Genomic DNA, 27,172 nt, shown 5'->3' with positions numbered 1-27,172 from the left:
ATTTTTTATGTAACCCAGTACTAACTCAGCCTGGAACTCTGTCCTTTCAGGGGATGAGGGACTATTTTGGCCCACTTCACAGAGAAGTGAGGAATCTGCCAGCATGCAAAGACCATACCATTCAAATTACAATCTGAATGCTGTAAACTGCCCAAACCATTGCAACACAATTCTAACAGATTTGAGGCCACACTGGGAATTAAGAAAATGCAGTGCACACTGACCCCTTTCCAGATAATGAGTTCACTTCCTTTTCTTGACCAGGCCCTATGAGGCTCTATGGCTCATGAAGTTGTAGCTGGATCTTCATTCTTTCCGCTCAAGCTGACCTCTAACACATCAACTGTCAACTCTTTACTGCTGTTTTTTATCATACACATCATCCCAGTATATTAAAGCATTAGTTGTCACACACAGCACAGACAGCAAGGCAAGCTGCCATGCACCGGCCTATTGTTGCCACAGGGAATGGGAGGAGGGAAGAGAGAAGGAGGAGTTTAAACACACCAACATTTCAGACTGTCCGTAGTAAAACTCCAAGGAGCTGAGGTGCTTCTGTCACTATGACTCTCTCAGCTTGCTGGGCTGGACTAGGGATCCCCTCGGCCAAAAGATTACTTAAAATACGAAGAAATTATAACACACTGTCAAACTGCTGCAGGACCATAACTAATTTTCTAGCTAAAAATCATTAGCCTGTTTATTAACAAATGGAATTCATCTGCAAATTATTCCTACAAGCAGAAGCACAACTTTCACAGTTAATTGATATCCACCCCTTTGGAGAAAGAATTTACAAGGTTGCAAGGGACATTCCTGTTCTTAAATATTCCCCAGTGCTTGTTCCTCACGGTCAGGGCAGCGAACCGGGGAGATAAAGCAGACAGTGCACCCCCTTCAGCTGAATTCCAATCTCCATTGGATGGAGACCAGAGTAAAAATCAGGAATCACAAGGACAAGCCTGGAAAAGAGCAGTTGAGATAATCAGTGCTTCTGAGAAGATTTTTGTCTGTGACTGGTGAAGGCTTGATACAGCCTTCAGAACATGGTGGCAGTGGGGAGACAGGCCAGGGCTGAAGGCAGCACCACAGGGATGGTACATCAGGAGTTAAACGTCTTCACAGGTTAGGGGACCACCAGCACCTTAGTCCTACCACTGATGTGACACCACAGATGAACCTGCAATAGTAGCAGGTAAAAAAAAGAGAAAACATTTTATGAATTGCAATATAAGAAACTTCTGTGTCAATGAATTTTCTGGCCTGCAGCTTCCAGAATGACTAAAGCCAACTTGTGTTGCCTTGCGTAAGAAGCAAAAAAAATAAAATGCCCACTGCATGAGTTCATAATTCAGATTTGCAAAGTAACTCTCCTGAGTGGTATACACTAAAAAGCAGGTAAAAGCTATTCCCAGACCAGTCTGCCAGCAGCACGCACATGTGCAGCTTGTCTGTGTAAACATGCTGTAGATTTTGAGATTACTTTTAATTTTCAAACATGTTAAACTTGTGTCCATAATATCCAGCCCATGATGGGCAATGTTCTTGAGCTAACAAGAGGCACAAAAATAGCCTTTGAAGTTATTTTAGTGTAAGCTTTCCCAATTACTTCAAAGAGTTAGGTATTTTTAGACTTTTTTAATAAACTTGCAGTAATCATGTCCTCCCTTCCTACTGCCTAAGCCCTTGCATCACTGGGGTCACTGATGATGCACAGATATTTGAGAGAGCATGTGATGCCTGTGGCAAAAGCTGTAGAAAGTTTAAAAAGGTAGCATCCTGACCTTCTCTTCTCTAACCACTCTGAGTTTCCATGCCTCTGTATTAGGTCTGAATAAAGGAGATGCTCTTCTTCACCAGAGGTTTTAAGTGCTTGTTTGTGGAGAACAGATTTTAGAAGTGGCTAATACTTCCATTCTCCAGCCCATTTTAAATGGGTCAAAAGGAGAAAACAATTGTCTATAAAGCAAAACAAAACCAGCTGGAAAGAATTAGAGGTTTGAAGTATCTCTGGGAGCACATTTGGGAGCATAGTGGTAACACTGATACGTACAGGATGACCTATGGACAAAAGTTAAGGGAACATTTGCACGGAAAGGCAAATGTTAGACAGACTGATACAGTTAAGTTTCAGAGACAGACATGGGACATGTGAAGCAGGCTGTAAACAACAAACTGCCCACACAAGCATGCACATTGTAAACCCTTGGCAAAATAGTTTTCCAAAATAAATAAATAAAAAATATTTTGAAATAACTTCAGCCTGAACTCTGAAACATGCAAAGTAATGATGACATGGCTGCCTTGTGGAGATTTGTTAGGTGGCTATGGTCTCCAATCTCACAGCAGTGAGTAGCTTGGACAGGGAGGTGGGGATTGCCAAATGTGCTTGGTAGGTGCCACAGTTTGCCCTTCACTGCATAGTATAAAAATAGCACATGCACACTGTCATAAGCTCATTTCTTTTACAAAAACTGTCCTCTGCTCCACTTATTTGGGTGATCTGAAGAACCAGTAATTTCTTAACCACTCAGACATCATTACTAAAAGACAGATCAACACCCAGATAACCCAGCAGTAAGTACATTTGAAATGCCTGGACAAGCTCATCCATCAAGCTCAGCTGAGCTTAATTACAGGGTATTTTATGTCTGTAAGAAGTTTCATGTGAAACTTATGGCCTTTGGAAGAAGGGACAGGCAATGCAGGGGGACTTACAAAGATGTTGTTAGGCTATGCAGGGAGAAAATTAGAAGGGCCAAAACCCAACTAGAACTTAATCTGTATATTGCAGTAAAAGACAAATTGAAAAAAAGGTTTTTATAAATGTATTTGCAACGAAAGGAAGACTAAGGAGAATGTCCATCCTTTATTAGATGTGCGGGGAAACAGTGACAAAGGATGAGGAGAAGGCCGAGGTGCTTAATGCCTTCTTTGCTTCAGCCTTTAGCAGTAAGACCAGTTGTTCTCCAGGTACCCAGCCCCCTGAGCTGGAGAACAGGGATGGGGAGCAGAATGGAGCCCCCGTAATCCAAGGGGAAATGTTTAGTGACCTGCTACACCATTTAGACAGCACTAGGCTATAAGGCTGAATGGGATCGACCAAAACAATTCTGTGATTCTGCAGAAAGAGAACTTTTTCAAATTCAATATGAATAAGAATTCACAGAATTTATTAATGGAATTGGAAACAGATTATTCAGCAATATTTGGAGATAAAAGATATTTTCCCTATAACATCAACAACTTCAATTGGACAGACAACAGCTGGCAAATAAAACTAAAAATTCAATATTTACTCCTCAAGCCAAGGAAAATGCACAAAATGAGCAATTTGGAAGGGACCTATAAACTGGTGATAAAAATATCCAAAGGCAAGTTCATATGTGTTCTGGAGTATTCCACATAGGGCAATTCCTGACAGGTTTTGCATCCCCACTGGAAAACTTGTAAGGGATCTACAAAATCTAGCAGATGGATAACTATTGAATTAAACAAACTGCACCAATGGTACATATTAACTGCCTGCATCCTGAAAAGTTGGATGTATATGCTTAACTTAAAACACCAGTAATGCAAAAGAAGGTCAGACACTAAATGCATAAACCTGATGGCCATCAACTATGTGCATACATGCTGAAGTGTCTGCAAGTTCAAGCTTAAATTACTACTTCAGAAATAATTATGTTTTAAAGCATGTTACTAATTCAGGTAACTAAAATCATTTGGTTTAAATAACTTGACTTTTAACTTTACAATATCCTGATTCAGAAAAATTACCTCAGCTTTTGGGCTAAAGGTCTCTCTGACAATGGGTGTTAGTTTAGCAGATCTTAATCTTGACAAATATCACCCTGTTTCACAAATCATCCTTTTCTGGGTTTGTTTTTTTTTTTGGTCTCTGGGTAGATTAGTGACCAAAAAGTGTAACTGTCTTTGAAGCACATGCACATAGTCCAAATGAGGACTTCCTAAATAAATTTAAAAATTAATCTTTCATTTAATTAATCTTTGGTAACAGTTTTATGAGGCAATTACAATTAGAAACCATCTAATAAAACAAAAAAACCCCCACACTATATAACTAAATGTAGACTTGCTGATGAGTATCAGACTCATCAACGACACTCAGCATAAACTGAGTAAACAGTGTATTTCCAATCAAAAAATCTCAGTTAATAAAAGGCAAAATAAGATGCTTTATACCTGCACAGATCTTAAGAGTAAAATTAATCTTACTCCAGGATAGAGTCACCCAGTCAATGAAACCATATAAGAGCAATTAATACCAAAATCTGGGCTTAGAGGTCTCAGCAAAACCCCAAGAAACAGCAGGTTCTGTATCAGTTTCCTTGCTCTTTGGAGCTGCCCACCAGAACTTCAGGACTGTGCAAGGGTCTTGTAAAGCAAGCTCCTATTGAACCACTCCAGCAGCATTACCTGTCATCAGGTTCAGGAAGCTGGATTCTTTCAAACTTTCAGAAAGCTCTTGGAGTGCTACCCATAATCGATTTAAAATGACAGCTGCCATTTGCAAGGACTTTACTTTAGATCTAAACTCCTGTTAGCCAGTACCAAGCAGCCTAAATTGAACATTTGCTTCACAGCAGAACAGGATTTGATCCTCTGAACTCATGCTTTTTTTGCCAAGGGAAAATCTAACCTACAATAAGCTAAGGTGGAGATTTTCAGCCTGTTGCAGCTACTGGACACTGAATAACTGGCTGCTGCTGTTGAACCCTGCTGCTCCAGCCGTGTTTCCTATTAAAAATTGTTAGTAGGTGTTGTACCACTCTCCTGAGAATACAGACATAAAATTACTTACAAACCAAGAAGAGCATAAATGCTCCTGATACCCATAAACATTTCTCTACCTCACATGTGACTTGTGAAGATCAAGGATGAGAAATTAATTTACTTTCTCTCAATATTGATTTCTTCACATCTTTAATGAAAGACACTAGGCTAGAAGTAGTTGGAAAGGAAGGAAGGAAGGAAGGAAGGAAGGAAGGAAGGAAGGAAGGAAGGAAGGAAGGAAGGAAGGAAGGAAGGAAGGAAGGAAGGAAGGAAGGAAGGAAGGAAGGAAGGAAGGAAGGAAGGAAGGAAGGAAGGAAGGAAGGAAGGAAGGAAGGAAGGAAGGAAGGAAGGAAGGAAGGAAGGAAGGAAGAGTATTTTGCTGTGTGGGTAACTTCCTACTTAATAATAGCTTGCAAATCACCCACGTATTTTGCTTTGTACAAATTCCTGAGCAATATAACACATGACAATAACTTTTGACAGATCTATCCTTTTCCTCAAGGTCACTAAATTAAAGTAAATTTAGGATTTATTACCATCAAGAGTCATTGTCTTCTGAAGGATACTCAGAGACCTAATTACTCAGAGAACTGATTTTCTTACTTTGTAAGGGAGTGTGAAAGAATTATAACTATCAGACACATTTTATCTCCTTCCAGCCCACAAAACCAGAAAGCACTCAGAGGAAAGTCAGCTAATGGCAGACAGATGTGTCAAGTTATTCTTACTTGTATAGTCTTATCCTCTGCAGTTCTGGCTCACTAATATATTTGTGTTGTCTCTCTTCCATGCAGGGATCGTCAGTGGAAATTCATTGTCTGCAGGATGACAGACTATGACTGCCCATTTCAAAATGTTTAAAAAGATGGAGAGTACCAAACTTGGAACGCTGGGGAAAGGACAGGGTAGGATGGGGGTCAGTAATTATTGGAGAAGGGCAATTAGCCTCACAAAAATTGTACCAAAACTCGGCAGCTTTCTGCTGAAAATACAATTCTTTCCCTCTGGAGCTATTAAATAAATTGTCAGCACATATGCTTGCAACAGCGATTTTGGAGGATTCCTTCAAGCTACACTGGCAGTTGTATCCCCCAACTTAAATTCCTTATGACATACACATTTATGATACACAAGTTTAGGGCATATGCATTTACCTTTTTTATACATACATATATTCTGAACACGTACAACTTCCTTTCACATAGCATACTTGTATAAACTGCTTCCCAGCATAGTGACTCCCAGTTAGGTGGAACACACTTGCTACAAGCTTTCCAAAAACCACTAGACTTTTCTGTCAGTACTTGGAACCAACTCAGCACTCCCTACCAGCTTCTCAACATCCAGTAGCTGAAAGCAGCTGAAAGTGTGCTGAAAGCAGCACCAGGAGGCTTCTGACACACTGCATCTGGCATGGCTTGTTACAGCCCTCTGCATAACTCCATTGCAAAAAGGGTCTGCCTGCACAGGGGAATTCCAGGTATTTACAACACTGGAAGACATCAATGCCTGAATAAAAAGAGAGTAGATCCATCAATAAAAACAGAATCCTAAACCAGCTTTAATGAGAGGCTCTTTTATCTTGTCTTCAAAGTCTCTAATTACACAGCCACCCAGGAGCTCCGCTCTGGGCAAATCCAGGAGTAGTTTGGGCTACTCACACTCTCAGTAAATATGTATACTGCAGTTTTCAGGTGGATTTGGTTTCCACTGTGGGTGCCTGTACAACATTCATCTGCCCTTGGTAATATATTCTTGGCTTAGAACAGACAAATAAAGCCAATGCCTTAGGTGACCTCAGTTCATCCAACTTGCAGATCTCATTCCTTGTAAAGGATAAGCTGACCATGTTTTGAGCCTGCACAGCACTTGTGCAGCTGTAATTCAACAAAAACAAATACTTCTACTGATCTCTACCAGAAGCATTTGAGGATTTTTTGGTCTTGAACAAACCGGAACTTCGGGCTCGGTTTCTCAGCTGATGAAGTCAACAGTAAATTTAGTGGCTTTGACAGTTCTGGCTGAAGGGCCACAATGATCCCATGTACCAATTTAAGGTTGCAAAGCTTCACAGGAAACAGTTTCCAGTCAGCTTCCACATTTCAAGCATTTTTAACATATTCAATAGCATACCCTCAAGTGTGAGCATTAAAACTACACTTGTCCAATAAAAGAATAATAGGTTTTGCACTGCTGTAGCCCTGTTCTTTCTTGATTAAACTTACACTAGCTTATTCATTTGCACACAAAGAAACCATCTGCCATTCTCAGAGACCATAATGATGATTAGGGAGTTTCCACGAGAGTCTGTTGCTGAGATATGTAAGTAACAGTGGGAAAGAGAAATCGATGGGCCTAGGGAAGCTGGAGAAGCTTGTTAGCTGACAGGTAGAGAAACAAAGGAAGCCAAGAGGGCTCCAAACAGGAGAGCACCGGAGTAGAAGGCACTCACACCAGGAAGTCAATGGAAAAGGTCAGGTGCTGTAATTAGACATAGAAAGGTCACATCTGGGAACATCAGCTCTCAAGGGATACCCATCTCCCACACAACTTTGTCTTGACTATTTAAGCTGCTCTCCATTCTGTGTGCAAACCATAGACTTATGGAGGCTTCTGAGGAGTCAGTGCAAGATCAGTTTAGGCTGATTTAGAACCATGGAACGGAGCAGTTCTGCTCTCTTGCCCACCGGAGCTGCTGTGTCATATTGTCCCACGTGCAACTTTTCTCCCTCACCCCTGTCCCAAACACTTCCTTCCACCCATGCTATTATACCCAGCTCCACCCCAGCAGTGCAATCTGCATAGGATTCATTGCAAAAGACTCCTCTTCAGGAAGTTAAATAATTCTCAGATGAAGAAAGGTGTGGGTGGAAAACAGAATGTATCTTGGGAGAAAGCAGAAATTTGGATGTGGACCAAAAAAATATAAAAAGCAGAACTGAGGCAGGGAAAGAATAGTTCCTGTGAAGTCCTAGGACAGCTAGTTAGCAAAGCTAGGAACTGAATTTAGTTTTTATCTAAGTTTTTATCTAAGTTGCAGCATCCAGTTTCACTACTTAGGTAATCTTTGTGTGGGAAGACACTGGATAAGGCTGATAAGGTTCCAGCCCAAATTCCTCAGTACAGAGCAAGGCGATGACAAGCCTACCCTGCAAATGTTCACTGGCTCCAAAACCTGATCAAGCCTGCATTGACTCTCCTAAAGCCATTCTGGAAAAGAGAGCCTTTCAACCTGCTTAGGACATATTACCAAACCTGAACCACCTTTCACTTGTGCTAACACAAACCAGATGCCATTGCAGGTAGAGGAACAGAGTTGTGACTATTCAGATCAAGTGCAACTGAGCACAGCTGCCCAGTGCAGGGAGCCCACAGCACTTCTTCATCCTCACATATTCTGCGGCGCAGAAGCACCCCACCTACACTTGAACTATACAAAGCAAAAGTCACACGTCATCTGAGAGCCACCACAGAGCCCATGCATTTCTGCAGTTCCACATATGCCTTACATTTTAAAGAAACCCTTATTTTTGAATGAAGCAAACATCAGGAAATAAAGCCTTATTTATTTAATAAATAACAACAGTATGGATTTAATTCAAACATCTGAGAGAAATGTTTTCTTTCATAAATGCTGAGCAATGTCCCAGTCATGCCACAAAGGCTGCAGATGGCACACTGTCAGCATTGTCAGTGATTTTTTATATGAACTAGGACAGGGCAATCTTTGCATTCACAAAGAGAAATGCAGCCAACTTCAAAAATTCAAGGAGAACATTCTGAGCTTTTCTAACTCTAAATAAAAAAGGTGAAGAAAGTGAGGTAGTGAGGGATGGACTGGCTGCAGAAGAGAAATGCCAATACTGCCTTCCTGTGTGGGTCTCCTTTAACCTGAAACTCAGTGAAGACTGGTACTAAGCCAATCTCACATCCTCCCTTTGATCCATTCGTCTCAAAGAGAGGTTTGAGGAAAAGAACAGGATAATTGAGGAAAACACAGACAAATCTCTCAACCCCAAACAGCCAAAGAGTAGGACTTGACTACACCTCCTCCCAAGTCTCAGGGTTCATTCAAAAACCATGGGGCTTCTAGGAAAAAAAAAAAAAAAAAAAAAAAAAAAAAAAAGACAGCTCTATTTTTTCATATATTGTGATTTCTCAGTTTGCAGACTCTATTCCAGTATAGTCTTCTGATATTTTTCAACATTTGTCATTTTCAGTATTTTTCAAGTGTTTCAAGAAGTATTTTTAAATTACTTCTCAACAATGCTGAGCCTAGAAATGTGTTTTTTAAGTGCAGGCTGAGATACTTATTTCATCACTTGACAATGAGAGCTGGCATTAGTTTTACTGGACATCAAAGAGTAGTCTAATGATAAATATATCAGACTTAGAAATACAGCACTGAATAAAAAAAGAACTTGCAAACCCACAGCCATGTTGAAACAAGGTATATGTCATACATAATCAAGAGAGACCTTTCAACCTCTTACAGTCTAGTGTGTTCAGGATTTTGTAACAGGAGATAAACCTGGCAGGGAGTCATGGCATCACCTAAGCAGAGAGGTGCCAACACAGCTGAAGGGAAACCAGTCTGTTGCAGAAGACGACAAAGCAGAAGAGCTGACAGAAGACCAGTTGGTTGGCTCTTTGGAAAACTTAAACTTGACCCTTGACTCACAGCCATTGAATCCTTTGCTGGTTTTAAACTATTTCAAGGCCATATTCATTACATCAGCAACACGTTATTGTACAGGCCTGCATCTTTAAGGCTACAGTACTGTTTGCAAAGAGAGTATGAACATCACTGGGAGTGGCACTTTGTGCCAGAGTTGTTGGTGTGAACTGTAGGCAGGAGGAGTTCTGCTATAAACACCTTATCAAATATAAAACATTGCTTGTGCCTAGATCTACTTTTCAAGACACAATAGCTCCACAGGGACCTGCTACCTTACTCCTCACTATTCCATGGTGCTGGTATGCGTGTAGCTGATGCTCTGCATAGTAGTCTGGACTTATGCAGCAAGAAGTTTCAAAAAGGCAGCCAGGCTACCCATATGCTGAAAATTAAAAGACATGCCCAAGTGCCTGTGGTCAGAGCCAGAAGGCTTGGCTCTGTCTTTCTGAGCTCCACACCTAAACAGCATTGATTTCAGTCTTACACACCTTGTGAACTTTGGTCAAAATCAATGGAGCTCAGTCTTAAGCAAGAATCAGCCACCTAAGCATTTTTCAGGATCTCAGCTTAGCTGGTTTGTCTCTACAAGGAAGACTGGAAACACTGGACCTTGAGTTGGAGGGAATCAGTCAAAGAGTGTGCCAAGATACACAGGGATGGACAAGCCACAGCATATTCTGTTCATACTTTCTCAGACATAAAAGCCCTGAATTGGTCAGGCTGTTGGACTAGATGATCACTGAAGGTCCCTTCCAAATGAAATATTCTATTCTACTTGAAAAATCCAACTGACTTAAACCTCATGAAGACCATGACACACTCTGCCTTATGCTGTCTTTAAATAATTTCAGAAAAATAAATAGAAGATTCACTGAGCTTAGCATTAAAGCCATGTCAATAGGATAAATCCCACCTGAATATGCCATTATGTAATTTCTTAAAATAAATGCATGCTCCTCTATCTTAGGAGATGAGATGAGCAGGATAATTTAATAGCAGCAATATTTCAAGAATTTGGATAAAGCTCCCCAAATAACTTTGCAAAAGAAAAAAGTCAGCACAGTATATCAAAACCATCCTTGAAAAGCAGAGGATTTGCCAAGTGAAGCAGCGCAAACAGATAACGTTGCTATAATTTTTTTTATCTGTGTTGGGAGCTCTTAACCCTTGACCAAAGAAAACAGAGAAATGAGAACAGGAGGAATAAGCTAACAATGAAACCTGAGTAGAAGGTGGCGGTGTGATCACAGATGAAGAACGAGGTAAGGAAAAACCAAAAGCAAATAATTCTACACAAATAAAAGAAAATGGGCTTTTGGCACACCATGTAGCCCCAGAACTGAACTTCTAGCCTTCCATGGTTGTGTGAGGCTGCATGCAAGGTTTTGCTTCAGCTAACATAAACTGTGTTCAAGCTACTTTAAAGTTTGAAGTTACTTAAGAGTCTGGCTGGGGTTTAGACCCATATTAAAGTGAACAAGCTTTGACTTGGAAATTGATATATTCTTTAGCAAAAACACTGCCATAAATATACAAGTAATCAAAAAATAAGTTATCCAACAGATGTCACAGCTATGTTCAGCAGTGAATAAGATTCCCATCCACTGGTTTCCATCCAGGGAAGTTAACAGTTATTTTTCCTCCTCAACCCTTACTTCTCTGTTCATCTGGGAGGCAGAGAACAGGGCCTTGCAAAGCATATAAGATGGCCTTTTGTGGGTCTCATCTTGGTAGCCCCAAGCCAGGGTAACTATAACATTGGACACAAGCAAGTAGCTTCTCCTCTGTCATTTTCGTGGTCAAACTTCTCCTCATCTAGTTTTACGGTATTTTTTTTACTAAAGCTGTCTGTTCCCATGCTTCCACTCTCTCTCTCTCCTGTGTTCACATTATTTTTACAGCTACTGAAGGATTTGGAGGCAGCAATTTTCTCTGGCTGTCTGGTCTGTCAAGTTACATGCAAACTAACTGCGTGCAGCACCATAAAAATGACAAAAGACAACAGCTTATAACAGTATAGCATAGTGTCACTTCAGATAAACATTCCCACCTCCCAAAGTTCTGGACCAAAGCCCACCAATAACAGTAGAAGCCTCTATGTTGTTTTTTTATAAGATCTGCACTATTCCTCGTGTGAGGAAATAAAAGACATCTCACATGGAAAAAGCTCACATATATTTCTCAGTCCTAAGCTAACAGTAGGCAGGGAATTCTGCTATAAGAAATAAATTCTGATCATGATCTTACCATGGAAAGTTCCTTTCTTCCTTTATCATTTTACTTATGAAGAGTGAGTTTGGCACTAGTGGGAAAATTTGAGGTGGCTTTGGGGAAACTCTCACCCACGTAACAGACAGAGCACTTCTCTGTCATGTGTTTCTGCCCTCCCCTGGATGGACTCTTTGGAGTCTAGGAGAATAGGTGAGAGTCTGTGGCTTGCTCACCAACAGCTACGCTGCTGAGGCAAGCAAAGGCCATAAGTAATACTAGTTGCCACCATTCGTCTGCTAGAAATTGACTCATGACCACAGATTAATTCAAGATTGGCAATTAAATAGGTATTAAATTGTAATGGGTTTGCACTTGCTACAACTCACAGGCTGGACTGTAGCATCAAGAAGAGAATTTTCCATGCATTCTATTTGCTGAATGAGATGCACTGGCTCAGAAAAAGTCACCTACTCCAGTTTCTTTAACTGCAGTCCCAGGAGAGAACAAGATGAGACAAGACTGATGCAAACATCCTTCTCTACCATTTAGAAATGCTAAATCTGAACCTTTTTTAGCAGCACAGCCTGCAGTTTGCTCTTTTGCTAGTTCAACATTACCCACCTTCCAGATGCCTCTGTCTGACATCTGCCTTGGCTGCAGGTGGGAACAACAGCAAACACACCACAGACTCTGTGCTTAACATCACAGCACAGCAAACACTGAATTCACAGGCCAATAACCTGAGCTATCATTCTTACTTACTTTCTTCCTTATTTAACAAAGCAGACAAGACAAAAAGGGCTTTGAGTAATCGAGTGCTGTTCAGCAGATACAGGAAATACATAAATTACCATGGCATTAGCCTGAAATGGTGACAGAGTGTGTTGGTGCTTTGCACCCACATCATACAGATACAGCACATTCACAGGATTATTGGCAAGAAATGTAATGTCATTACTTCAGGTCATTACTTTCTTCTTTTAAACTGGATTTTTCTCCTTGTTCCCTGGCTAGTATAACTGGGCTGGATTCCTCAGCAACAGTAGAACTTCTCCTGCTTAGCGTGAGCTGAGCAAGTGGCTACACTGCTCTCTCAGGGCCAGGGAATCTCACTGCCAACACCTCTATCCAGCCCCTGTGCTCAGCCCAAACTGCTCTGCATGCCGTAAGCCACTCCACAATGTAACTAACTTGACCTGGCTTTTGTTAAGCCCTCTAAGATGCTCATTTCACCCTCTTTCCCCTTATACCCCACTAACAAATGTAATGACTAAACAACAAAAATCATTAACATCAACAGTGAAATCACTGACACCATATGGAATTTCAGATATGTAAACACAATCCAGTGGGACCTCCACATGATGTTGAAAAACAAAATAATCTAAACAAATTAGGAACCACTATTCTGGTGCATTTGAACAAATCTTTCTTTAATAATAAGACGTCTTCTCTAAATTGACATTTGGGTTGACTCTACTTTTGCTGTACCTTCCTTATACTAGCAGCCATCTACACTCAGTGGCCAACTGAAGAAGTTGGCAGAGATTTGTCAGACTTAGCTGAATCTATTCAGGAATGGAAGACGGAGTAAAGAGGAGGAGTACAAAAAATAGAATATTTTCAGTTGGAAGGGACCTACAAGGATCATCTATTCCAACTGCCTGACCAAAAAACAAAGCAAATTGTTAAGGGCATTGTCCAAGTGTCTCTTGAACACTGACAGGCATGGGGCATCAACCAAGTCTCTAGCAACCTTGTCCTAGTGTCTGACAACCCTCTTGACAAAGAAATTATTCATAATGCCCCATCTAAACCTTCCTTGGCCCAGCTTTGAACCATTCCCATGCATCCTTTCACTGGATCCCAGGGAGAAGAGATCAGCATCTCCCTCTCCACTTCCCCCTCTCAGGAAGCTGTAGAGCACTGAGGTTGCTCCTCAGCCTCTTTTTCTCCAAACTAGACAAACCCGAAGTCCCCAGCTGCTCCTCACAGGACATGCCTTTCATGCCTTCCCTCAAGAGAGTCAACACTACCTCCTAGGTTGGGATCATTAGCAAACTTGCCAATGGTGCGTTAAACTCCTATATCCAGATCATCAATAGAATATATTGAACAGAACTGCTCCTAGAACTGAACCCACTGGAACAACACTGGTGACTGGTCATCAGTCAGATGTAGCCCCATTCACTATAACACTTCTAGCTCTGCCTTTCAGCCAAGTCTTCATCTAACACACTGTGAGCCCACTCATCCCACAACTGCTCCGGAAGGATGCTGTGAGGTACAGTAGCAAAAGCCTTAATCAAATCCAGAAAAACTACATCCATCACTTTCTCTTAATCCACTAGGAGGGTGACCTTATCATAGAAGTATAAAAAAGTACTTAAACAGTACTAATGTCCACTTGTTCTCCTTTCGTTGTGCCTGTTGATATCATTACTCAAGTTAGATTTAAACTACTCTGGTTCTGCAAAGTTAGATACATTCACTTGTACCACAACACTCAAATTTTATATACATATTGCAGAAAGATAATGACATATTTCCGTAATGTATTGTATGAAAACCAGCAAAGATAATGAGCTGTTGTTACATCTTCGTGAGCTGAAAGTTTACAGCAGCAATGAATTAACTCTTCTGATCAAGAAAAGAAAGAAACAGCAAGTGACTAATATACATTATTCTCCTGTCTGCTGTATTAAAAATTGATTCAACCTTCAGTCTGTTGGTTGTACAGCCATGCCAAATAAGCAAAGAGTAGTGCATGATGTAGTGTGGGATAAGTACAACTAAAGAAAAATCAAGACATAAATGCTTTCAGAGCCAAACACCCTGAGTGAGAAGGATGGGTTATAGAAGACATACCTCAATTCCCATGCTGACTCTAAATTTTCCCTGTGTCTCCCTTTGTCACCAAGAATCTTAGCCATAACAGACAGCAGACTGCAGTGTGATGCTGACACACCAGAGCATCTTGAAATGAACTTGCTAGAGCAGTCTAATTGCAGCCAGTCAGAACTTGGCATTAAGAATTTTATCATGCTTCTCCTGCTGAGTTAATTAAAAGCCATAAAAAAAAATGGCTAATGCTTCAGAGATTGTTGTCATCAGAAAACAGACTATTTTCTACCCACTGGGTCTTCCTTTCTGCTGAGGCCTAGATCTTCCTGATACAAAGCCTAATGCTCTCTGACACAATTGTAGGAGAGTGTGCCATTCTGTTGAAATTATATATATGTCTGTACCCCAGCTAGTTTGCTTAGTGTTTTCTTGGGTGTTGCTAGGTGGTCTCCATGCAGCATACCATACAGACATGTATTCACCTCTCACCTGTAATGAGATACTGTACTTTCTTAATTTCTGCATGTACAATGAAAAAAACTCAGTCAGAAATTGAGATTTATAGGGGACGGGAAAGGACAAGAAGGTGACATTTGCCTCATTACAAGCATCAACTTTGTACGGTGAACATGGTCCCTCATGCCAAGCTCAGTCACATCTCTGAATGCCAGAGCCAGGCACATGCCTAAAATAGCTTAACTTTTGACAGGGAGAAGGACAGAAGGAACATATACCTGCAAACCATGTGCAGTCAACATGTCAGTAAGAAGAGAGTGAATGTTTACTTTAAATGTTACACCGATGAAGTGTGAAAACTCCAATTAAAAACAAATTAAGAAGGAATACTCATCATGAGGCTTTTCTAGTGAAGCAGTCAGTTGGTTAAAATCTTAAAAACTGAAAAGGGCTTGTGTGGGCACAAAATAATAATCCTGAAGATAATTCCAGCAAAAAAATAATCACAATCTGTTTCTTAGGGATCTTTCAGGTTGAAAGTGCAGTGCAGAAACACCTGTGTCAACTTGCAAGTTTCACCTGGGCAAAGGCTTTTAACTGATTCCTACTAAGTCCTTCAATTAAGGGAACAAATCCATTATTCTGTTTAGAGAACCATGCTACAAGCAGCTGTTCAGGTGGCAATTCATGTCTTAACGCTGTGCAAGGCAAAAAGATGTCTGAGTCATGCCAGAGACTGTTTCACAGCAAAAAGAAAGAAGGGAAGAAATGGTTGTGAAAAAGAAGCCTCCATAAAATAAGGGAGTCCTGGGGAATAGAAGTCCATAGAAGGACTGAGATGTGATTATATGCTTGAAAAACCCTCTTATAAGTCACTATGAACAGTCTCACTGTGAACAGACTCCATGGAAAGAGAGCCCAATCATTAAAGTGCTAGCCAGGGACTTGAAAGGTTCCTGCTCAGCCATCCACTCTCCATAAGAATAGAGAAGATTGCTTGGGTTATGCTGCCGTGCCACATTGCAGAACAAAGCTACAGATCCCTCTGTAAGCTTTCAGGAGGGTGATACTCCTAAAAGCCACACACAGAGATGCTAACACACATTTTTAAAGCAGTAATTTCATTGGGCCCAGGCTGCTAATTAATCCAAGCACTTACTTCAGCTAACACAGCTTGCCTGATTCCAGAATAGTTCAGTTAACACTAAGACAGTGCTTTGTTTCATGTATAACTTAGACATATGAAACATGCCCTGTGTCTCTCTGCATCTCATCTCTATTTCCACAAATCAGGAACAGTAATCTTCACTAGCATTGTGTGCAAATAAATACAATTACAACAGTGAGGCTTTAAGATACTACAGTATCTTTATCAAGGAAAGGCAGGGAGATACCTCTAAATATGACAGATCAGAAGAGTCACAGTGTGATAGACCTGCTTCCATGCTCTGGTATTTTGTGTTGCCAAGAGCATCATGTTTGGCTCCTCAGGCCTCTGCTGCCCCACAGGTCCCTCCAGAGCTAACACAGTCGCAGGGCAGCTTCCCAGTCAGCACAGTCACCACAGTGCACCAAACAGCTTCAAGTTCCCCATTCAGGTGACCATTTTTAACCCATGGAATATGGCTATTTCTTCTGGGAGTGGCAATATGTAACAGCCTGGACAGCAACCAACACCCTACCTACTTTGTATTTTGCTGCTAGACCAGCTACCTCACGCAGATGGTGTCAATGAGCCAGTCATGAGTTAGACTTAGCTGTCTACACCTCTTCTGCTGAAGAGATAAGGTACACCAGTGGTCTAGGCAAGCACCACCGTTTTCAGCCACACCAGTTATGCATTTTCTGGAATAGGGTCTTCCAGGACAGAGCTGTGGAGCTACTCAGTTGTCCCCAAGTTACTAGGGCTGCACTTCTCACCCACAGGACACCGACTGTTTAAGTGCTGCAGGAAACCCATATGGTACAAAGGGCACCTTCTCCAGCCATTGCCTTACACTTCTGCTGAACCAAGGAGGCAAAAGGTCCGGAAAGGATCAAAGTGAGACTTGCATTAAAATACTTTATAGACACTGACCTAAGGAGCTGCCTGGCATATCCTGCCTGATCAGATCTACCAGTTTCACGTGTATAAGACAGATACTTTGTATTTAGGAAAAATGCAAGCTGTGATCCACTTGCACTGCTGTGTTATTGCCAACCCAAGTAACTTCAGGTACTGCATTTTACACTCTTCACAGGGTATAACAATGTGTTTCCTAAGCCCAAAAATACCATGATAAATCACTGTTATTTTCTTTTTTTTTTTTTCTATTCTATTCTCTTTTTTTCTATTTTTCTTTCTATTTTTCTTTCTTTCTATTCTGTCTTACCTCACACCTCTCATTCCAGGGAGTTAAGAGTGGGTGAAGTTGTCATATGCATGACTTAAAGAGTCAAGTTTTCACTCAGAAGAGGAAAACCAAGTCCCTACATCAGGGAAAGATGCTTAATTATAGTTTCTTACTAGTGCTGGTTTGGTATATGAAAAACTGTTTCTTACACACTCATACACAGTCCCGCAAATTATGTGGCTCTTCCTGTAAATGAAGAAATATCTCCCAGGTGGGGAAAGCTTTGAAGAGGTAGTGAACTTCACATGCATCAGTGTAGTTTGGCCCTGTTAAACACAGGAAAACTTCCATGGTGAGGTGAACCACTTCTTAACCTCCTCTGAGACCTAGGACTGTTTTACCTATTGCCTCTACTCATTTCAGAAGAAAATAACTTCTTGTGCAAGCCCACAACAGCATATACACTGTTACTATTCACTGAGCCCCTAAAGGAGAGAGTAACTTGATCAACTCCCATTTTCAACCATAAAAAGCAATTTGTTCTAGCAAATATTAAGTTTTTAATACAGAGGCTCCAGCAAAACAAGCAATGAAGACCAAAATATAAGGTAGCCTAATAGTTTTCAGCAAGTGGAATACGTGGAAGCAAATTGTTACTCTAAATCAGGCACTAGAGAGACATTAACCTGGTTCACCTAAACCTTAGGTAAGCTTAACCACTGCTGCCCTGTGCACAGCCTGAGTCAGACTGCGAGCCCTGGAAATGCCTAAAAAATTGAGTTCTACAGGTGAAAGGTGCCCAAGGATCCTGTTGAGTTTTAAGGCTGGAGCCAACTGAAACTAAGCAGCTGAGTTTGTGCTCAAACAGCATAAATTAGTCAGAATTTTCCTGGAAGATTCAAACACACATGGCAGTCAGATGTGTCTGAACAACTGCTAGCTAGGGTTTGAAAGGAAATGCCAAGGCACCTAACTAGGCATTTATACTTCTTTGCAGAACTGGCTCTTTAAAAACATACTGCAATTGTATGTGTATCTCCTGTGGTAGCCCATAGAAAAGAGACTAGACTCTAGGCTCTGAGATCTTGGTACTGTTCATTTAAAGAATCTCACTCCGGAAAGACTCAAGCCAGACACTGAAGGTCAAGGCTAGATGTAACTTGAAGATGTTGACATAAAGCTGCTCAATACAGTAGCCAAGAAAATGTGAAACCTTTTTAGCTCTGTGTTCTCAAAACTTGCCTCCATAGATAGCTAGTGACATATGGGCATAGACACTGTCCTAGTTAGCACAGCTCTTCAGAGAGCTTAAAGAAACTTTCAGTGTACAGTTGCATGAACTAATACCCTTCAGCTGGAAAGGGCATTGGCTAGTGGATTAGGGTAAAGATTCACAAACCAAGTGAAAATGCTCCACAGCTAATGACCCGACATTAAATCATATTCTTCTATGGAGGAGGTTGTTACGCTTTTGTAATGGAAGGTTTTTCCACTTTTAAACCACAGAGTGGTTAAAAGGGGTAACTTGATCATGATAATAAAGGCCTGAGGACATGGTAAAGACACTGCATTTTTATAAGGCAAAACTATAAAGAGATTTATAACAGTGAGTACCCTTACAATCTCCAAAACATAATGCACAAACAACCATGAAATTAATATGCTTAGGTGACTGCTGGGCTTAATCCAGTGCAAGTTGAAATCAATGGAGAGACATCAGGGACACTGGACTGTGCCCAGAAGTGGGGAAATGAAAAAGCACAGCACAGAGTAGTGATCCAGGCAGCCTTCATACAGTAGGCTAAGCTCATCTGCCAGACGCTGGCAGACCTTGCACAGGAATTCTCAATGGAAAATCCTTGGTAAGGCAGAAATTGCCTCATTTTTGAGCTATTATGGGCATATTTTTCAACACCAAAGCTAAGGTCCCAAAGCCATAACTAAGGCTTTCCATGGGGCTTAGTGAGTTTACTGTGAGTCAGGTTTAGTACAGCATCATTCCCTTCTTTGCAAATTCTGTAAAATTGTTTCCACTCTCTCACCACTCTGTTTTCAGTAAAGATGGGTTAGCACAGCCTAAAGAAAGCAAAAAGGGAAATCTCAGTTGCTTAGCAGTAAAACATATGGACGGCTTCTGCAAACAGCTTGGATGTTTTGAGTGCTTGAATGCTGAAGGCCTGTATTTGGGGTGTTTCAAACAGGACTGGACAAGAGGAAATTTTCACAATTCTCTGTTTGTCTCTGAGTCTCAGCAGAGTATCTCTCCTTCTGATATGTCTGTACTTCCATGGACATTTTCAGTAATTGTTACGTAAAAAAGATCCACCTCCAAATCTCCAGTAGAGGTCCAAAAGACTTCTGTCTCTCTTCCTCAGTCCTGTGTGGTCTCCAGGAGTACTGACTGCTTGTGATTAGCTTGGAGAAAATCCTCCTACAATCTACTTGATTCTAATACTCTTCTCCTTCTCACTCTCTCCTAGATAATAAAGACTATCTCAGCTGACAAACCAACTCCCCAGAAATTCAGCAGCCTTTAGATCAGCGTTGCACAGGGACAGAATATTAAACTGTGTAAATTTAAGGGAGTTGCTATAATTCTGATCTATACAAATATGGAGTGTAAGATGAGATCTTGCTTCACTTAGGGAGGCAGTGTGAGGACACACTTGCAGACAGAGCAAGACCTCCTGCTCACCGTGACTCAGCATCAGAGCTCTGCTGATTCTCGTGTTCATTATCTTTCTCAATATAAAAATAACACCCAGACAGACAAGACACAAGATACTTGCTGCACACGGAAAACCCAAGCAACATTAAGATCCATTAAAGGATGCTAATTTAATGGACTCCTTAATGCTAAATATTACAGATACAGGACAATTTGGTTGCCAACTAGGAAATGTGTCAAATATTTTTGCTGTAAGTGTAATATGCCTCCTGAGATCAGCTTAACCTAAGCAATTAATTCTCTATTCTTTCCCTTTAAACTGACTAATAAAATACTTACTATGTACCATAAATTATGTACAATACTGTTGTTAACTGTGTGCTTGCCAGAGAAAGCACACGTAAAAAAAAATAATCAAGCAGCTTATGGAACTTGGCTGAAAAATATTCAAGCAGTGCCTCTCCATACACATACATATTTCCCTCAAGAAAGTGCAACTAGTTATTAAATATCATTATTGATGATGACTACAGTAAAGAGCCGGTAAGCCTAGAGAAATATCTTTCTTTTTTAAAAGCTCAGGTTGAGTTTTCTCAGTATAACAGTATGTTGTACCTAAATGGAGGGAAAGCTGCAAAAGATGCAAAATACATGCCAGAATCTATGGTGTGTCTCAGCTCAGTAAATCGATGGTCTTGAACAACTAAGAGGTGCCCATTATAAATGTTCTTTTTTGTTGATGGGAAATAGATGTAAGAGCTCTTATTTTGCACAGATTCATTGATGGAGAAAAGCTGTTGATTGTCAGCTGCTGTGCATACTCATCAGGGACTAAATGCAGCCAGGATCACCTTCCCACTGCCTGCAGCCAGTGCTTAAGTGACTCCCAGGTAAGAATAAGTTTACGGCAGAGACAATGAAGACACCCAGCTCCTCCTTCAGGAAGCACCAAATGAACACAGCCTAAACACATAGCTCACAGATGAGAAACTAAGATACTGAAACTTGATCAGGGACCAAATAACGATTTGCATGCAGACCACAGCTTCTGGCACCAAGCCACCTGCTGTGAAGTCAACCATCCTCTCTCCACCTTAGAGCACAAGTATCTCTGGCACCCAGCTGAGGTGACACAGAAGTGAATTAACAAATGAGAGACTAGAGGAATGGGAAATATTTTAGCCTTCACTTGAAAGATGCCGGAAAGCGCCCTCACTGAAGCACTTCCTCTTGAAGCTCCAAGCCTTGATTCCCTAGATTCAGCTTCAAATGTTTGCTTCATCAGAACGAGCCTGACAGTGCATGAAAAAATGGCAAGGGGATTTGTTTACACTGTACACAGGCTCCCTGCTCACCTGTTACATGATTAGGTGGTTAGATAAATGGCCCAAGATGTCACATTCCTTACCCGTGCACTGAACCTTGAAATAATCCAGGCAATGTGACTCCTGCATAGCTGGATGGTCTATATGTGAGAGGATGTGCCATGCGGGGCTGCAGCATAGAGTATTCTTTCCATTTTTATGGATGCGTTCATCAGTGGATGATCACTCACCATCAGAGAAATTCAGCCAGTGTTGATGCAGAGAGTTCCCGTGATCCATTCCAAAATTGGCTGAGCATCAATGGGATCTTCCTTTTTTCTGAGGACAAGGATAAAGGGCAATCAATCACAGGTTTACCAGATTGCTTCCCTGTTTAAAAACAAGTAGAGGTGACCTTGCATAAGTTTTTTCTCTGACATCCCTCCTTCACACTGACCATTTGACTCAGAGCCCACAGAAATCCAGGAAAAATTTAAGACAGACTTTGGAGGACCCTATAATCTTCCCTTTTTCATCAGTTTCAAAGACACACAGTATTTTATGCAGCACATTGTATTCAATAAATTTGGTGTAATTTGTCTACAGACCTCAAAGCACTTCCCAGTCATTAACAGCTCATGATAACAGAAGCAAATATGATTCTATGGCTGATTCCATGGCTGTGAAGGCAAGACACAGTGAACACCATCCCTGTTTATCCTGGCATATCCCTGAAGGCAGTTCTTACCTGTTGCACTCTCACGCAGTATCATAGCATGTTGTTTACTTTTCAGAAAAAAACAAAGCACCCAAGCAAGCCTGATGTCAATGCCAGCAGGCAATCTGCTGAACCCTCAAGAGGCACTTGCCTCCCAGCTAGAGGGTATTCAACCACAATTGTCCACCAATTCCCACCAAAAAAATGGAGATGTATAACAGCACCTATGAACAGAGTATGAAGATGCACTGGTGCTGTATTTGCACAACCAGGAGCAGTGCTTGTTTAAAGATTATATATTTCCCAGACTGAAGTCCTGCTACCTGGTGCACCATGGGCTAGCAGCTCTTCCAGAAAAGAACTCACCCATTTGTACTGGCACATGCTGGAGCAAGACAACAGGGCTGCTGCTTGTCCCCCATGGCACAGGCTGATAGGCTGATGCCTGAAAAAACTTCCCTCTACTTCCAGAGCAGTGCTACAGAACAAGCTCATCCATGATGTGAGGTTTATGCCTTCATCTACAGCATTCAAACCCCCTCCCTGACTAACTAGCATGGAAAAGTCTTCTCATGTCTTCAAACACAGCAGCATCTCTGTTCTTACAGAGAAAGACGCCAGTCTTTGGTGAAACAAAACAACTTTTTGTCCACCAAAGCAGGAAGTTTTTCTTGCTTGCTTTTTTGTTTTTTAATTTTCAGCTAATTTAAATAAGTTATGACACATGTAGATCAAAATGAAAGCTCATGTCACCTGTTAAAAATCTTTATTGATACCTTCCAATTCATTATAGATCTCTAGCTGCAATAACAACTTATTTCCTGTCTCTACTAAAGGTTAGTTAATTTATACTTAAGTATAGTGAGACTTATATAAGTGAGACTAATACAAAAAGACATCTCACTACTTATCAACTTGCAATGTGCTCCAGTTCCTCATGAGATACTGGATCTAACTGATCTAGTTTGTTACTTCCTAGAAAAGGTGTGCCAAAAAGGGGAGTGACAATATTGGATTGACTGGTAGTTATCTCTTAGAGAAGCAATGTGACATGATAGCTTGCAGCTGTTTCAATGGATAGTGTCTCCTGCACTTTCAAAGACAACTGATACACCAAATAGTCAAACTGTTGCTAACTGTATTCTAGTTTACAGGAAGTCTGCGATTTAGAGAAAGGCAGCACACAGGTGGCTACAACTCCTAAATTTATATTTAAAGTTAAAAGCCCTTCTAGCACCCAATCCAAAGCTCTGGGAAAGAGCAGCTCTCATTCCACAGCTCCTGACAGACCCGTGTGCTTAAACTGTAGCAAAGTCTCTACCTTTTTGCATTTGTTCACATGCAAATGCTACAAGCTGTCCAACACACTACCTACCTTCTCTTGTTCCTGTGTTTCATTACTTGTGCCTATTCTGATCCCTGGCTAATTGCTTTTGGGTCTGCAAGAGGTGACCATGATGTGTTTAGGACCAACCCATACATATATATATATTTTTAGCACATCCAGCAGCCTCATATCAAGGATGTTTTATTTTCAAAATGTAACATTGACAATACTTGCTTCTTGAAAGGCTGCAAGAATAACACCTGTTATAGAAGGTAACAGGTAAACTCAATGTAAAGTCATAAATTCACCTGCTGTGCTTCATTACACATTTTCAGCCCAGCAAATCAGTGCTCCTTAATTTTCACATGCCTGAATAAAAGAAATAAGCGAGATGACACTACATTAAAAGAAACCCACCATACAGGTGAAAACTGTTAACATTTCCCTGGTTTCATTAGCACCAAATGACAAAATCTTGCTCACAAGTGAATCTGGCCTTACAGATCAGCAGACTGGTTGATAAAGACATTACAGCTATCTGGTTTAGCTATTAACAGCCAGAGCAGATCATGCAGTTTGCAACAGAAAGAATAATTTTCTTCTTATCATGTATCCTCTCAATTTAATCACCTACAGAGCAGTTTATCTACTTATTTCAGATCAAAGTTGCTTTACTAAACCAAGCTGACACGTTGCAAGGTAGCAATTTCAGATAACTTTCTTAAATGAAGCAGATGAACTGCATATTTAGGTTTTAAAGACAGGGGAGCATTACCAAGACCAACATCAAGGCGGTCTTTTCAGTATGTGGTGGCATGCAAACACACACACTCCACATGCTGCCTCCAGAAACAGTTTCCTTCAAAATGAAAAGAGGATAGGAAAAGCAATATCCTTAAAATGCAGAAATTATGAGCTACTTTTGATCTGTCACCTTCTTTTCTGAATCTTGCAGGATTTTTACTTCAGTGCAGAAAGTAGTCAATAGAGAAGGTATTTGTACAGACTTTTCATCAGCAGGGATCTCCCAGGTAGTAGTGGGTCACACCTGGCAGTGGAGACCATGAAGATTGCCTCTTCTTCCTTTCTTGGGTTGCCAAGAAAGGTATCTAGCTACAGATGTTGATAACTAAGATAATGTATAGCTTCCTGATATTTTCTTATTTTCATATGTTGAAGTCCCATATTTTGGCACACTGCCAGTTTAGGAGCCAAACCTGCAATCTAGTTTGTGAAAACACCTTTCCATAATGCTTGCTAAGGAAGGCAGCTTCAGTCTTATCGCACTGGGAAAATCACCGCCTGAAAATGCTGTGTTGGAGTCACGTGGCCTCTCAAAATCATACAGACTTTCAAAACCCCTTGCTCTATGGGGTCTTGCCAGGGGAAGCTGTCCCTACCAACCACATGAAAGGTAAGTGCTGGATTCCACACCTGGGATGGGACAACCCTGGTGGCAAGTACAGACTAGGGAACAAGTGGCTGGAGAGCAGTGTGGCAGAGAGGGACCCAGATGTTCTGGTTGAAGTCAAACTGAATATGAGCCAGGAGTTTGCCTTGGCAGCCAGGAGGGCAGACCATGTCCTGGGGTGCATCAAGCAGAGGGTTGCCAGCCAGTCAAGGGAGGTGACTGTCCCTCTGTACTCTGCATTGGTGTGGCCTCAACTTGAATACTGCATGCAGGTTTGGGCACCACAATATAAAAAGGACATCAAGCTATTGGAAAGTGTCCAAAGGAGAGCCATGAGGATGGTGAAGGGTCTGGAAGGGATGGCTTCTGAGGAGTGGCTGAGGTCACTTGGATTATTCAGCTTGGAGAAAAAGAGGCTGAGGGGGACCTCATTGCTGTCTGTGGCTTCCTTATAAGGGGAAGAGATGGGGCAGGTACTGATCTCTTCACTCCTGTGATCAGTGACAGCACTTGGGGAAATGGCAGGAAGATGAATCAGGGGAGGTTTAGGTTGGATATCAGGAAAAGGTTTTTCACCCAGAGTGTGGTCAAGCACTGGAACAAGCTCCCAAGGAAGTGGTCACAGCACCAAGCCTGCCTGAGTTCAAGAAGCATTTGGACGTTGCTCTCAGGTGCATGGTGGGAATCTTGGGGTGCCCTACACGGGGACAGGAGTTGGACTCGATGATCCTAAAGGGTCCCTTCAAACTCAGCATATTCTATGGTTCTGTGAAAAGCAATTACTCTTACCTCAGGCACCATTACCGGCCAAGCAGGTCATTAAAAATAGCTAATGGCTTAGTCAGCCACTAAACCTTGTCACTTGCCCATGCATCCTATTACATTCTCTCAGCACACTGGAAATAAATTCAACTAGCTTATGGCAATCAGTCACATTCTTTCATTAAGGGAAGAAAATTAGGGAACTAATTGGGCAAAAGATGATGATTTATATGGCCCTTTGTGACACAGGAGCAAATAACTAGTTTTACATCCTAACAACATAAAACTCTTTCAAAAAAACTAATCGCACTCAGACTTCTGTCCCCACCTGGTTTTTCCATGTTTCTCCGCCAAGAGCCAAAGCAGCCACAGCACATGGAGGTACTGCTGTGCCCTATTTGGAATGTAGCTAGCCTAACTTAAATCTTTTTGCCAGCTACTCAGAGAGCATTTGCATTTTCAAGCCATCAACTGCAGCGACTTCACAGAAAGAACAAGCATTATCCAGCACTATTCAATAGCATTAATTATAATACAGATCTTGTTCTCAGGCTCATTTGCCTCCTCCCAGGCTCATACTGGCGCCTGACTTGCACTCCACCACAAACTCCCACTCCTCTTCATCACTGAGGGCTGAGTAATAATTTGACAGACTCCGGGGTTACCACCAGCAGGACAGTCTTTCAAGTGTTTCGGCATGTCAAGAGCTATTGATTTTATTAGTGCCTCTGGCAACTTAGAAAGGAAAATCTCTAGGGTTTTGCAGCAGGAATGCAGTTCCCAGAGTGGTTGCTAACCTGGCTGCCTTGCTGTGCTCCTGGAACCAACTCTATGGACAGAGGATGACGAAGCGACGCCAGGCACAGCTCCAGTACACGAAGTGGCTGCAGAGGTTGATCTCCCTGCTGCAGGCAGGCTGATGAACCAGAGTTACCTGCAGAACCGATCACCCAATGTTCCACAAAGAAAGTAAGTGGTCTGCTTGGTTTCCTGGAAGTTTTCCTTTGATTCTCCTCAAAATTATTAAGGCTAACCACTGTTTTTGAGATTAGATGAGACAGCTAATTCTACAGGATAATACATAGTTCAAACTAACATCCAAATTAATCCAATAAGAAAACCAAAATTCTACACATGAGCTTGGCATTTTCTTGTGGCAGCAGCATATTTACTGCTTTTTGAGTTACAGCTCTTCACAGCTCTTAGAGAATAAGGGCTGCAGACCACGTAGCAGCCACCACAACTCTCCATGTACCTACTCCAGGACCCTCTTCATCTATTTTGTTCCCTGTTAAGCTCTCATGGCCTAGCTGCTACTATAATATGAGTAAGCCACTTTGAAGATTTGGTGGAGGTTTCATAGCTCAACCTGGGATGTTTTTTCACTGTGGGGGCCATTTAAATAATGGGACAACACCCAAATGTGCAAACTGAAGGGGCATCTTCCCAATTATATTCCTTCTAGCCAATAAAATGGATATTTTTGCATTCACAATAAGGCACTTCCAAACTGCCACAGAGGGATAGCAATAAGCATTTCCACTTACTTTACACCAGAACTAGAATTTAAATATACATGTCTAACTATGAACCAAACTGGTAATCTGAGAAACCTTGGCTGGAGACAGGAGAAAGAAAAACCCTACATCATCAATTAAGAATA

The 27,172-nt window shown here is 41.3% G+C and overlaps 1 protein-coding gene across 1 annotated transcript in view; it reads left to right on the top strand.

Annotated features, from left to right (window-relative positions):
• Positions 1 to 6,987, top strand: part of DPT (dermatopontin) — a 31,482-nt gene extending 24,495 nt beyond the window's left edge. Inside the window, exon 4 of the mRNA XM_051609817.1 lies at positions 5,592 to 6,987. Coding sequence (XP_051465777.1) covers positions 5,592 to 5,658 — 67 coding nt within the window. The 3' untranslated portion in view covers positions 5,659 to 6,987. The remainder of the gene's footprint in view (positions 1 to 5,591) is intronic.
• Positions 6,988 to 27,172: the final 20,185 nt, after the last annotated feature.

Source organism: Apus apus, chromosome 1 (assembly GCF_020740795.1).
Source record: "Apus apus isolate bApuApu2 chromosome 1, bApuApu2.pri.cur, whole genome shotgun sequence".
Taxonomy (NCBI): Eukaryota; Metazoa; Chordata; class Aves; order Apodiformes; family Apodidae; genus Apus; species Apus apus.
This window is presented reverse-complemented; position numbering and strand designations above follow the sequence as displayed.